The sequence below is a fragment of the Seriola aureovittata genome, chromosome 19 (genome assembly GCF_021018895.1).
Source record: "Seriola aureovittata isolate HTS-2021-v1 ecotype China chromosome 19, ASM2101889v1, whole genome shotgun sequence".
Classification (NCBI taxonomy): domain Eukaryota; kingdom Metazoa; phylum Chordata; class Actinopteri; order Carangiformes; family Carangidae; genus Seriola; species Seriola aureovittata.
This window is the reverse complement of record NC_079382.1, coordinates 3,504,459-3,519,552: the sequence shown is the minus strand read 5'-3', so window position 1 is coordinate 3,519,552 and position 15,094 is coordinate 3,504,459. Positions and strand designations below refer to the sequence as shown.

The window sequence follows — 15,094 nt, the reverse complement described above, 5'->3', positions numbered from 1 at the left end:
TCTTTGACTTGTCACATCTGCTGCAACATCAGCTTGAGTCATAGTTTGTTGACATTTGCATCGGTGTGACAGGTGGCAAATTACGGCACAATGGAAGGGAGCAGTGGTTCGTCGATATTATTGGTCATGGTTCCTGGGGGGTTTTAACTGTTCTGTTACAATTTCTGTAAAATGTACTGCTTTTTATTATTAATTCATTAACAATGACAACAGTTAAATGAAATAAATTATACTTTCTAAGCTGCCCACACTGTTAGCTGTGTAATTCGGTTGGAAAATACTAAATATTTTTTATTCTAATTCGCAAAACAAAAATGTAAACTCCTCTTTATTTAAAGAGTTTACTTCATCAAACTCTCCGTGTCCTCCAGTTACAACCCTGAATGTGAGGAGACTCACATACCATATGTTTTTAAATGATATTAGAGCATCATTTGATGAGGGGGGACTGTTGTTCAGCCATGTCTGCTCAAAGAACAAATATCATTCAGGCTTTTCTGGCATCTAAATGTTGGAGTGTACGGAACTGAAGTCTGTTGTGTGTTTTGTGTGTGCGTGTGGTTTCCTCGATGGTCCTCTCTTTAATTGTTGACACTGCTGACAGTCCACTGGCTGCGCTTCACATCAGCCAAACAGACTAAAGGTTGAAACATAGGCTGTCCTCGCCTCGGCTCGCCTCCCGTTTCTAGCCGACGGCCAGCACGGGCAGGCACTCGTGTGTTCAACCAACCAAAAAAACTCCCCATGGGGCGTGTGTGTGTATGTGTGTGTCTATCTGTCTTTTTTCTGCCTAAAATAAACACACTTGACTGGGCCACAGCACATTAAAGGTCACTACTGATGTCTCCTGTTGCAAGCAAAGAGAAAAAGGCTGAATTTTTAGGTTGTTTGCCATCTAACCCAGTGTGTCCTGGACCGGGCCAGAGAACATTGTTTGTGTGTGATTTATTTTTTGGGGCATTTTGTTCAAGTGTATCCTGTGTGTGTGTGTGTGTGTGTGTGTGTGTGTGTGTGTGTGTGTGTGTGTGTGTGTGTGTGTGTGTGTGTGTGTGTGTGTGTGGTGTGTGTGTGTGTGTGTGTGTGTGTGTGTGTGTGTGTGTGGTGTGTGTGTGTGTGTTGTGTGTGTGTGTGAGCTAAGATGCCATCTGTCTTGTTGGTCTTTGGGCTGTTTCAGAGGAAAAATTAAAAGACCCTTAAAGACACCTTTTTAAATGTGACTACGCCGAAAATACAAACTGTCCAACACATGGAGCTTGTCCCTGTAGCACTGAACTGACACATGTGACACAGGGCAACGCATGACACATACTCAGTGTATTTGTGTATGTACTTATCAATAGATGATGATTGGCTGTATTGAAATAAGAAAGTAAAAATAAAGATGTTTGAGGCCTTTTAAAGATTGTGTCTCATTTAGTGCTGCAAATAAAGATTATTTTCACAATCGATTAATCAGATTATTTCCTACATTAATTGATTCATTATTTAATCTATAGGAAAAAAGTGAAACTTGCTCATCATAATTTACCAGGAAGTGACATCTTCAGATGCCTTTTTGACAAAAAAAAAAAAAAAAGCATAAAGTCCTCACATGAGAAGCTGAGACCAGAAAATATTTTCATTGAAAATGACTTAAACCAATAAACGATTATCAAAAAAGTTGCCTGTTAAGTTTCTTGTGATCGACTCATGTATTCATTGACTAGTCGTTGCAGCTCTGGCCTCAGTTATAGCTTGCCTCCCAGAGAGCACTAAGAAGTTTATATATTTATATATGGAGAATATTTTTTGGTCTCAACATCTCCAGTTTGAGTTGGCATTGTGTTTTGTGTCTGAACTTTCCATTATAAAAAAAAACAAACCAACAAATATCAGAAAATACAACCAAAAAAATGCCCAGTGAAACCTTGACTTTAACTGGAGGAAACAAGATACATGGGTGGGTGTTTACAGAAAAATAAAAGATATTACTTTCTCTACTTGTAAGAACTTGTACTTGTATTGCTGAACTCATTCTCAAAAATATAAACTTTCTGGTAAATAAAATAAATAAATCAATATGGTGTATTACCAATCAAGTGAGCCAGTTCATCAGTCCCATTGTGCTGTAGTTGTAGACATGTTTTGCAGGTTTCCCAGCAACATGAATTCAATTTGTCTGCAGTGTGCTGTGGTGTGCTGCCCTGAGCTCCATGCTGATTTTTACTCGTGTAGTTTGTGTAAAAGCAGTTGATGATATATGATTTATTTAGTGCAGCCATTAGATGAGATGATAAAACCATGTGGGATTGAATATTTCTTGATTTTTCTCTTGCCCCTTTTTCTTATTTTTGGAAACATCCCTTCCTTCCTTTGTTACTCGGGGTTAGCTAATTCACATTGTGCTTGGACAGCCTGTTAAGACTTTGGTTATTTGCTGGACAGTTGGATGGATCTGTAGCTAGAGGCAGTGTGAAGAAGTAAAAGGCCTGTGTATCTCCTGGGACACACAGGCTTTGCAGAGGAGGTTATCTGCCTGGCCCTGCCTGCAGTGCTTTAAAAGGCCGCTGGATGAATGGCAGGCTTTGCCACGGATGCTGCCAGGGTTTTGTGATGGTTTCTTTTCTTTATGTTGTTTTTGCTCCTGTCTCCTGTGGCCTTTCCTCCATGCCAGACCTCTCAATGGCTTTTCTGCTCCTTGTCCCCTGGAGTGATGCTGCAGTATCACTTGACTTAGGTGACAGTGGTAATACCCAGACAGAATAAAAGCACAAAAAAGCTCTTCCTTTACGTTTACAGCTGACCTTCAAATGTGTCTCAAGTGAATCTTGCATCCCTCTGATGATGAAAGCATTTAAGGTAGCACGGTGATCATTGAACCATCACTGCAATGACCAAGGTTCAACCCCTAATTGGTGATCCTTCAGGCTTTACTGTTATTTCTAGTACCATGCATACTCCCTACTATTTTATGACTACTCCAGCAACAGGCTTTTGTTCTCCAAACAGTGCAGTATTCTACGTTTCTGAGTGTAAAGTGAGACCGAGCAGGTCTTTGGCTGCACAGAGCCTCCTGCCAGAAACTGATTTGGGTTGTTGGTTTAAATCAGGCACAGATGTCTGTTTAACCATGGTCTATTATACCATTAAATGTGTCCCAGCTGGCTTTCCCACTGGCTATGTCCTTGGTTTTAACATGGTCTTTATTTACAGTAGAGATGAGTGCAATCAATACAACTGATTTAGCTAAAAATCAATATCTGTGTGGCTGCTACTTCCTGCAATGCTTGTCATCTTTACCTCTTTTTGGGAACAACTAAGGACATCAGTGTGTTTCTGTGGTTCGAGTTTTAAAGGCTGAGAGAGGAGAAGGAGCGGTTGTATGTTGAATGTCCAGTAGGAAGAAGCTGCTGAAGGGGAAACAGAACATGATCCTCGTTGCAAAGAAAAACTTTTCATTCTTCCAGATGGAACAAATTCTTCTATTTGTGTTCAGCTTTGCATAGCTGTATATAGTCAAGTTCGTTTAGTGATAAAACATTTAACCAAAGTGCAACACAGATACAGACACAAACTTAATTATACGTCACAAACCTGAAAACTATGCAGGCCCAAATGACAAAGAAAACTAATTTTGAGGTTGAATTTATAGTTTTTATTAGTGGGGACACGTCTAATGTTATGAGGGCGGTTGTTCTGTGGAACAGCTCACAGATTTAGGTAATAAGACCATAGAGACCTGAGGGAGATTTTCAGGGTTTAAAAGTTGTGTTCCTGTCCACTGAGTGTCTTAAGAAAAAAAAAGGAAGATTTAGGAAGGCCAATAAAAGCCAGCACAAGAGTAATGTAGTCTCTCTATTAAACCAGTGAGCAGCTGAGCAGCAGCACTTTGATCAAGATACAGGAATACAACTATACAAACTTGTTTAAGTTTTATCTTGGCAGCACTGTTACTGTTACCATGCGTAAGTGATGTTTTTCAGGTTTTAGAATTCGGTTGTTTTTTACAGTTCAGGACTCGTATAAAAGTCTGAGGGCAAAGCATCAAACAGAATTTAGCAAAAAAATCAAAAGTGCAGTAGAATTGCGATTTTATGACATTTGAATGTCTTTTTAGTGGGATCATGTTACCCCCTTCAGCTGGAGGACTTTGTCAGTCATGGTGGGTAAGGAAGCGAACTGCAATTTAAAAACAAAAAGTAAAACTAGTTAACTCTGAGGTGAACTGACGATACACAGCAGACAACCAGGCACAGGTGTCGGTGTGTTGCAGGTTGGTAAATAAGACATATCTCCTGGGTGTTCTGCAGCCATCGAAGCCAAATGCATTCGCTTCTTTGTGGTCACAACCCCATCAAAGTGTCAAACCAAATCTGATTCTGTTTCCTGTATCCTGCCAGCCACTGTCGCTAGCAGGGCTAAAAATACTGTTATCTTCCACCAGTCAAGTAGGCTTATGTTTTTTGGTGTCTTTCTATTTCCAGACAAGTCATTTAGTTGCTTATATAATATGACACTGAGTCCTGGGGTGCAGCCTCAGCTCCCACACAGCATTGTGCGTGTCTCTGAATCAGATATTCAATCTCTGTAATTGAAATGGATGGAGTAATTCTGCTGTGGCCTTCCCTCAGGTTTTTGTTGTGTGTGTGTTTGTGTGTGTGTGTGTATGTGTGTGTGTGTGTGTGTGTGTGTTTGTGTGTGTGTTTGTGTGTGTGTGTGTGTGTGTGTGTGCGCGCATGTATGAGGAGTTAGGGAGGGGAGGTAGGGGTTGGATTTGGTTGCGTCTGAAATGATGTAAATCACACTCTGCACAGAGGTGGGTGGGACATAGACAAGGGAGCACTGCAGCAGCTGAAATGGAAGTATCCATCACATGAATACACACACACACACACACACACACACACACACACACATTTTGTAGCCCTGTGTTGTGAGCACTCATCTCCTGAGCTGTTGTTAAAGAACCTTGAGCCTGCATCCACATTAATTAATCATCTACACACACTGAACAACAGTTCTGCGCCCAGGCTTTTAACCCCAGCCCTCCACAGCTTAGGGCAACACACTGCAGCGGCACCGCCCATCTTCCTGATAGCTGTGTGTGAATAAACACACACCTACACACAGTCTCATAGACACAAACACACTCCTCAAAGTCTGCCAGGTCCCCGAACGCTCCCACAAAATTAACAGCTAAACTCACTCTTGAGGCTCGGTGCATCTTGTGTTTGCTGTTATTGTCACAGGTTTGCCTCACATCCCTCCTTTCTATATCACTGTCAGGTTTTCAACACACACACACACATTAGTGAAGCGTGGTAATGTCTTTCACTGTAACCTTGACAAAAAGTGTTGACGCTTGAGTATCTGGAAGCAGAAGCCAAGAGGTTAATGCACTTTAGAGATGTGTACGTGTGTGTCCGTGTGTGTGTGTGCGCATGCTTTCTGCCTACGATAACATGATTAGCTGAAGTCTTACCCATCACTTTTCCCTCACCTCACCTCCTCTCCGCGACCTCTCGCAAAATACAGTGTAGACTGAACGTCGGGGCGGTAGTTGGGGCTAAATGGGATCACCAGCAAAGCTGAGGGTGTTGAGACCTGGATCAAATAGTAGGATTAAGGATTAGACCTGGAGTTTGCATTGAGTTAACATTACGATATGGGACACACTGGAGCCCTTTTTCTATCTTGGGCTGAGAGAAGCAGTGAGCTGGGGAGAAAAATTCAGGAAGGGATTTTTTTTCTTTTTTTAAGACTGAATTTTCATAAGATGAGAAGCAGCCTTCAGATTTTTAAATATCAATGACACTTTGACTGCTGTCATTCTTTTTAAGGCTGCTGCTGCTATTTTTGAGCTGAAGCTCCTGAGTCAGTGCGTACTGCCAATATTCAATTACCTCCATCAGTAAAGAAGACGAGGAAGAGGTCATGTTTTCTCTCTGCGTGTTTATATGTATATCAGGATATCTCTCATGGCGTTTGGTGCATTTCACAACACTAGATTAACTGATTGCTGGAGTTCATTCAATTTGATCAGGTACTGATGTTTCCACAGGTAAACAACTGTTGTGTTTTAGTCATAATTATCATCCTGTGTTCATTTGCTCTTGGGGAAATGTGGGACTTTTAGAAACAAGCTCTATGGATCAGTGTTATGGAAGATGTTGTGAGGCATTTGAGATGTAGAGTTGGTTGTCTTCCTCTACGATACCGATGCCACCATGTCTCTCATGTGTGGCCATTATCGGGCTGAGATGATGTGGTCTGATCCTGGAGGAACTCTGCTAGTGCTGTACACGTAATCAGTTTAACAGTAAACATATTGCATCAAAAAAATACCCAGAACTACCTCGTGACCAATCACTCTATCACCTAAGCATCAGCTAAGAAGCTAAGCTACCATTACCTGACATCTTTATCCTCTTACATCAATTGATTTGGCACCTACACTCCAAGTCACAGCTTCTGGTCCAGGAGGTGTTCAGGCTGAGAGAAAGAGAGGGAGATGACATCCAATAAAGGTTCCTAAACTGAACCAATGATGATGCAATCACAAGATCTTCAGCTTAACCACTAGGTCATCATCATCAACAACTCGTTTTAAGGTTACTGTTGTCATTTGAAGTTGAAACCTAATCAACAAAACTAAAGAGAACACAGCGGAGGGGAGGTCGGAATAACAGTGAAAGGAAGATACAAAAGCGTCACCAAGGAGCTCAGTGTGACCCACAGCTGGAGGGCACAGCTGAATGTTGAGGTCACGCTTTGTGTTCAGATTGTGTGCATGATGTAATCCACATGACATTTATTGTTGTTTGCCTTTTTCTTCCGAAAGCAAATAAACCCACATCTACAACTCTCTCAGAATATCACAGTTTAGTTAAAGCAGTGATCAAATGGAATACAAAAAGCTTTTCACAGGCACGTTCAGTACATGGTAATTATTATACTGTAAAGCATGATGTAATAAAGGCGATGAATTTCAGTGCAGAAGGTTTTGGTTTTTTTTGTATATAACAATGTTACATCCTGACAGTAGCTTTAATTGATAATGTTTATGCTTTTAGCAATCTAATTTGCATTCAAGGTCAACTTACTACCTTTTTTCAGAGCTTTCATTCTCATGGTATTCATCTTAACAAAAGAAAATACAAAAAATGTGTCTTTCATCCTGCTTTTTATGTTTTCATGGCACTGATATATTAATAACCGAAACCAAAAAAAATATTTGTGCAAAGCTGCAGCAGAACATAGTGAGATAAATATAAACATAACAAAAAGTAATAAATTGATTAATGTCAAACAACATACACCAAACCTCAAGGAAATCAAATTTATCATGAATGAGCCAGATCTTCCCCAAAATTTAATGTGTGTTGTTCCCCGGCCCATGACCCATCCCTCCATCAAGTTCGGAGCAAATCAGCTCATTACTTTTTGTGTAATCCCGCTCACGAATAAACAGACACGGGTGAAAACATAACCTCCATTGCGGAAGTAAGAAATATTAAGATATTGCAACACATTACAGAGTGCTCCTCCAAAATAAGATGGATACAGTTGGGGAAGAGATTCAAAGGGATCACTGTAGGCTTATTGCTTAATCCCTGTTCTCTTCACAACAACAGATAAACACACACACATACACACACACACACACACAGAGTTGTTATTCCACCTACTTTTTATGGATTCAAAATGCTATATCTTCCTTTCAGCAAAGCCTGAAGACTGTAGAGATCATGTTTGCATTTTGACCTCTGTCCACACAATCAGTGGTGTGAAAGCGAGCGAGAGACAGCAACAATCACTCAGCACCCTCCCACATCGCAGCAGCATCACAGATTACAACTCTGTCTTTGCGGCCTGATTGCGTGAAGTGAAGGGTATGTCGTTCTGGTCCAAACAGTGCATCATTCCGCTGTCTGACACTCACACACAGAGCAGGGGAAGACGTGAGAATGCAGTAAGTTAGTGCCGTTATTGACCAGTCATATATGCACTAAGACCAGCTGTCAACACTCAACTGCAGTAGAATAACACATAACAGTACATGAAAGTCCAGAGGATAAGCCGGGCATGAGTGTGTGTGCTTTTGTGCGCTGCATTATTTTTTAATTCATCCATCACTTCCTTCTTCACTCATTTTCTGAGAGGGGAAGGAACTCAAAGATGACGGAAAAGGAAAGAGAAGGAAGCACTGAAAAGAGAAAGAAGAACTGACTGAAGAATTGATGCAAGAGTCCTGGAGGAATAAAAAGGCGTGAAACTCATAAATGTGAAGGAAAACAATGGAAGAAGCAGAAAAGATTGATGCGTATCTCATTAGAGGCCAAGTGGACGTTGGAAGAGGAGCAACTGGATGGATTTTGTTTCAAGGCACACAGGAATGGAGGGACTGAAAGTTTTTGTTAATGACTTTTGGACCTCTAGTCTCCCATTTTTCTGCCTTCCTCTCCCATCCATCCTTATTCTCTGTCTGGGAACAGAAAGGTAATGATTCTTGTCTTCTCAGGACACCAGCTCTTTCATTTTTCATCTCTCCACCCATTTCTCCCCTTCCCATGTTCTGCTTTATAGGTTATGTCAAAAAAATGTGGAACATCATTCTCTTGTACTCCTGGTAACATTTGACAACATCAGCAGGGGCAATCTGTAGGGTTTGTCTTACCTTTATTTCCTGAAGTATCACAACAGATGAGAATATCCTGCAATCACCCTTTGAGACAAAATAACATTTTCTTGTTCATAATCTTGAATACACAAGGACGAGATTGCTTTGCAACATTTTGACTTTTTGCAACCTCTCTTGAAAATACCTTGCATTCAATAGCCTCACCTCTGACACACATCACTGTGATTAACAACAAGATCGAGACTTCAAATGAATGCTGAGAGTAAAGGACACTTAGCAGGAGGCAGGTTCACACTCACAACCAACAGTGGAGTAAATGAAGCTTTTGCCGGGATTACTAAATACCAAGCGGCAACCTCTAGGGGTGAACAATGAAACCAACACGGAAGTGCCAAAAAGCTGCAGTTGCTCTAATTGCCACTTGAGTCTAGCTCCAAAATTTTACAGCAGAAATAAACATGTTCACAGCCTGGTACAAAAAACTTTTGGTCTCTACGGCTAATTTCCTCCTAACTCACCCATTTAAATTTTAGTAACATTTAAAGTCCTGCATAATTGAGCGCATGCTGCTTTGAGTGACAGGTGGGTGAGGTTAAACTTGTCACAAACCGGCATGCAGATGTTTCCTAAACGCCTCAAATTCAGATATGAATGAGTAGGCTAGTTAGGCTAGCTAGGCACTCATAGAGGTGTGTTGCCAAAAATGAGCGGGAAATAAGGTGTCCTAAAATATTGATTGATTTTATCTCCCTGGGCTGGTGTGAATCTACCTGGGCAGGTCTTAATCTACCTGGACAGGTCTTAATCTACCTGGGCAAGTCTTAATATATCTGGGCACGTCTTAATCTACTTGGGAAAATATTAATCTGCATGAGCGGGTCTATATGTACCTGGGCAAGCTTAATCTACCTGGCCTGGTCTTAATGTACCTGGGCTGGTTGTAATGTACCTGGGAAAGTCTTAATCTACAGGGGCAGCACTTCATCTTCTTTGGTAGGGTCTTAACGTACTTGGGCAGGTCTTAATCTACCTGGGTAGGCCACCTGGGCTCATTGTGAGACAATGGGCCCCCTGGTCACAGACATATAAAAGACCCACTTACTATCCTCTGTAGGAGTAACACACACAGTCTGAAAGGTTCTGTGTCTCTTTGTGGTTCCTTTGGGTCCCTGGGCCCCTGGTCCTGTGCCAGTCGCTCCATTCAGTAATTGATCCCTGCAAAAGTGGCATCATCACATGGGTTTTGTCTGACCAGCAGCAAAACCCAAAATCACTCAGTTTACAATGATATTAAACAGGAAAAAGTAACAAATCATCACATTTTCAGAAGTCAGGGAGTTTTTGACATTTTGGCTTCAAAATTAACTTAAGTGATTCATTGATTGTCAGAATTGGTGCCAATCGCTTTTCTGTTGATTTACAAATTGTTGCAGCTCTAGAGGCAGACGAGGCTTGTTGTTGTGGGTGGAAACACGGCTGTTTGTGGTTTTCTGGAAAGAACTTCTACAAATGTAAGAATTCTCCCAGTGTGACAAGCCAACCACCTACAGCAAATATCATAAGGCCTGTCCTCCCCTACTGCTCCTTCTATACAGAAGCATCTTAGAGCCTCTCCTCCTCCGCTACCACTCATGCTTTGCAGCAGCATCATAGACGCTGCCCTCTGCTGAGCCATCTGCTACCTCACCATGCTCACAGCCGCTAACAGAAACAAAATCTTCAGCAGCACACACATCATCTCCAAGATCACTGGACTTGGCTCTCGGCTGAATCCCATCTCAATTTTTATAACCTTTCCATCTGGACACAGACACATATCCCAGATCTGGTAACAAGCTGATTTTAGCAGATTCTTGGTGCTCCCTGTCATCATGGCCCTGGACAAGCTGTCTCACCAACATCACAGATCTTTTTATTTAAAGCCCCAATCTGTGAGCAGTGTCATCTGCATGCTTTATGAAGGGACTAACGTTTTAACAATTCGTATAATAGATTAATGGTCAAAATGGATAAATGAGGCACCATCACCAAGAAGATGATGAAGTAAACAATCTACTGCAGCAACTAATGATTGTTTTTTTAAACAATCAAATAATCTGGTTTGATTGATGTTGTGAACAAATGTTTGGTCTTTCTCTCGGTCAAAAACAAAAAAAAAATGGTTTGTTTTGTCTGACCCATAGTTCCACACTACACCACACTGAATATTGATTCAAAGTCATGCATGACCAAGTCAAACGGCAAAGCCTCTCATGTGACAAGCTGGTACTGAACTTGCATGTTTGGCACTTCTGCTCGAAATGATTAATTGATTTTCAAAGTAGTCAGAGATTAATTTTCTGTGAATAATGGGTTATTCCACTAATTGTGTCAGCTCTTGACTTATCTACTCCAACCAAACTAACATTTTCCTTTTCAAGTCCCGTTAGAACAACCGTGGCTCTCCATCATGGCAGAATACAAACACATCTCACCCTTTTCCTTCACTGAAAATGTTCTCCTCATGGAGATACAGCAACCAAAACTCACCATTAGATGATTTTTTACGTTGCACTGGAGTGACAGCTTCGTGCAAAACATTCATATTTTCAAAAAATTAGATGCAGTCAGTAGAAGCCAATGAATGGATCACAAATTATAATGAACATCTTTCTTTTTAATGTTCTGTATCTCATAATGATGACTGAAATATTTAAATTAATATGGTAAAAATATCACTCATTTAATTCTGGAATGTCAAATTAGTTTTGAAGTTTGAGCAGCAACAAAATTCTGCAGTTTTCAAAATATGAAAATGAAAATAAGTAAGAATTTGTTTCTATATAGTTATATATAGAGAATAACAATAACATATAATCAGCATTTTGTTTAAATTCAAATTGTACAACTTTTTGGACATAGTTTCTAGAAATATATATGTTTAAATACAAATACATGAAATATGTATGTACATTCAAAAATACTTTCCCCAGCAAAAGAACAAAAATCATGCAAACCTTTCGCTTCCTCTCAAATTTCTTGTATTTTTCTATATTTAATATTAGTATTCCAGTCACCATTTGACCATCTGTGTCTCTCACATTATGCACACACACACACACAAATAGACAGACACACATACACACACAGATTCAGGAAGAGCAATGAGGGGGAAGGAAGCACAGTGACAAGACAATGGACAGGAGTAAAGTGTCTTGTCCTCTCTTTGTCGCCCTGGGGGCTTCAATGGAGCAAAAATGTGAGAGGGATGAAAAACAGGAAGGACAAGTGACTGTATCTGCTGACACCTCCATTTACATGCTCTGTGTTTCTGTAGCATGGCTTGAGGGAATGTATTGAACAATATGAGACGACTAATAAATGCGCTTAGTCGGCTGATGGCCTTTTGTTAAAAGTTTGGGACACTTGCAAAGATATGTGCAATTCTTCCTTTACTTCCTTGTCACTATCATCTGACAGTCTTAGTCTGCTTAGCTTAGTTTAGTTTAACTTAGCTTAGCTTAGCTTAGCGTAATGAGCGAAAGCAGGGTGGAAACAGCTGGCCTGGTTCTGTGTGAATAGACATATACTTTTTTTTTAAAATCCGTACAAAAACAGAGATCATGAGTTGCCAGATACAGTTGCTGGGATGTGTTTTAATGTAGGTTATTCTACGGTTAAATTCGTACCAAACCTGGCAACCTCACTGTGAGGAATCAGCAGGTCAAGGCACCCGAATGTTGTTTGTCAAGAAATAGATTCAGCGTGAAACTACCAACAAACCGCAACAAATTCTTTTTGTTGTTATATATCTTTCCTGCTTCGAGTCTTAATGTTAAGCTAGTCTAATCACCTCTGACCTCAGTGTTACAAGTGTGGTATCGATCTTCTCTTCTCTTGTAAAGCAAACAAACAAAGCCGTACCATCTGCAGCGGTTCACTACTCCACATCGGGTTAAATACCATTATTTCATCTGTAAGGTTTGTAATCAAAATCATCCTCATAGGGATTCACAGTTGATAGAATTGTCATCTTGCTGTGGTGATTTTAAGAAATAATAGTCACAGTGAGCACAGTACTATATAGTTTTGATGGACAACAGTGGCTCTGTGCTTCCAGATGATTCAGCATTGTGTTTAATGGAAAGCTTTTAGCTGCTGGTTAATCCTCACACCACTTACACAGAGATATAAACCAACAAATTCACTCAATATCAATCCAGCATCTTACTGGCATTCTGACACTACTTTGTGGCCTTTTCAAACGTCCTCTCTTCCGACTCGGGCTGTTTTTCTAGCCTTATTATTGTTTCAGAATTTTCCCTCCTCATTGTTTTTCTTTCTACTGTTACTCCTTGCCCTCTCTCTGAAGGTTGGCCTCCTGAGGGTGATTTATTAATGTTTTCATTTCTGCTCTCTCTGTCTTACTTATTGTAATGTTCCGTTTTTTTTTTTTTTTCACTTCCCCATCTTCCATTTCTGTCTTTTTACATTTTCCTTCTCACCTCGGAGTGGCCACACGGCTGCAACAGAGGCGTCCTGTGTTTATAACAAGTATGTGAGGACTAAAAGCTTTTTGCAGAGGTGCCCTGTGCTACATGCGTAATGCTTTACTGAGCTCTCTGACACAAACACAGACTAAGGTGTTGGAGTGTTGTTGGATTCATTAGGGGGTTTGGGTAATGACGGCGCTGAAATGATGGTTTGTATCTCTGTGTGTCTTCCCCCCTGCTATGAGGCTAATCACTAGAGATGAGCAGTACTCCCGACGTTTCATCAGTGCTGATAATCGCTGCCTCTCACCATCTGTCGAGCAAATATAATTTATTCAACCTCCAAACTCAACTCTTCGCGTCTGCTGTTTGTTCAGTGCTTTTTCAGCGAGACTGCTGCCAACACCTGTTGTCATTCATACTTATGAAATGAATGGTATTCTGACAAATAAGCTTTTAACATTTCAATGAACTTCATGGGGCGTTTCTGCTTGTTTGTAGAAGTTAAACTTAAAGGTTTTTATTTTATCCACCTTCCTTCCCAGCATTCTGTTTTTTTAGCAGACAGATTATATGTAAAATACACTATTGACAACACAGCAGCCAGCGTCACCTTCTCCACGTCTAATGCTCTGCATCTATATGTGTCTCTTGCAGGAAGTATAAAAGGAGCAACAATTGTGGATGCTCTGGATACCCTCTATATCATGGAAATGTTTGAAGAATTTGATGCTGCCACTGACTGGGTAGAGAAGAACCTCGACTTTAATGTGGTAAGTAATGTAAGTGTATGTGTGTTTGTGCCCTTGTGATGATGGAGTCATAATTCACTCAATAAAGGCTTGAATCATTGATGGCAGTCGTTGATAGGAGCCTTGAAAACCCAGCTCTTGACCCAGGTGGCACCTTCATTAACATTCATTCAGGTTGATGAGAGTTAAATGAGAGAGTGTGATTGTTTACTGAAGAAACAATCACGATCAAGATATGTGAACAGCAAGAGATGAGGACACTGTGTCTGACATCCAGATGCACAAATGACTCAGCAGGTATTACACAGACTTTGACTGAGTCCAGCTTGCAACTTTCATCCACATCTTATGGCATTTCTTAGCAGATGGAGCTGCTCATTTGTCCTGGAGATGGTTTAGTTGGCATCAACATTTCCATGACATCTGAGCAGCTCCACCTACTGAGGAAAGCTTCGAAAACATCAAGTACCAGGGCCTTTATTTACCTCAGCAGCAGAGAAAACCAGGCCTTTATTTTGACAGGCTTATATTAGAGAAAGGCCTTTGTTTCTAATGTGTCCCACAGTTGATACAAAGTGTTTACCTGTTGTCATTTTCCTATAGCAAAGAAAAGTTGGAAGAGTTAATGTATGAAAACATTATTTGTCCTAAGAACAGAAACTCATTGGTAGTCTATGGAAACGGATATTAGATTGAATCTATTGTGTGAGCTTTTGTTGTAGGTAATTCCACCCTCTGTAGTGTTTTTTTCATTTTACCCAGCCTTCATTAGCGACTGACCTTTATTTGTTTGTGCTGGCCATGCCCCTAGCTATTATTTGGGATTAGGCCATTATTTGAATACCAGCTTTTATATGAGAATTTACGGTAAGTTGGGCCTTGTGAAGATGCTGTTCATTTATATTACAACATTTGGGTATGAGTTTCCTCCAAAACGGCATATGGAAGCGATGCCTGTTCACTCGCTGACTTCCTGGGTATCAGGCTATCCCCAGCAGCGCTTGAATGAAACATATAATACTGGTAGCTTTCAGTTAAAACATGAAAGTAATCCCAAATCTAGATCACCACCTGTCTGCTGAGCTTCAGCCAAATTCGTCTGTAACATTTGGAGAAATGTTGCTGGCTATGGAGTCACAGGAGTGCCATAAAAAGAATAAATTTTTTATAATTCAGTTTTTTAAATAAATGTTTACTGTGTGTTGTAATGTGTCCTTGAGTGCCTTGCCTATTAATAAAATGTATTATTA

At 40.5% G+C, this 15,094-nt stretch overlaps 1 protein-coding gene across 1 annotated transcript in view; it reads left to right on the top strand.

The window, feature by feature from the left end:
* man1a1 (mannosidase, alpha, class 1A, member 1) overlaps nucleotides 1–15,094 on the top strand; it is a 141,122-nt gene that overhangs the window by 43,539 nt on the left and 82,489 nt on the right. The window contains exon 3 of the mRNA XM_056405112.1: nucleotides 13,750–13,865. Coding sequence (XP_056261087.1) covers nucleotides 13,750–13,865 — 116 coding nt within the window. The remainder of the gene's footprint in view (nucleotides 1–13,749; nucleotides 13,866–15,094) is intronic.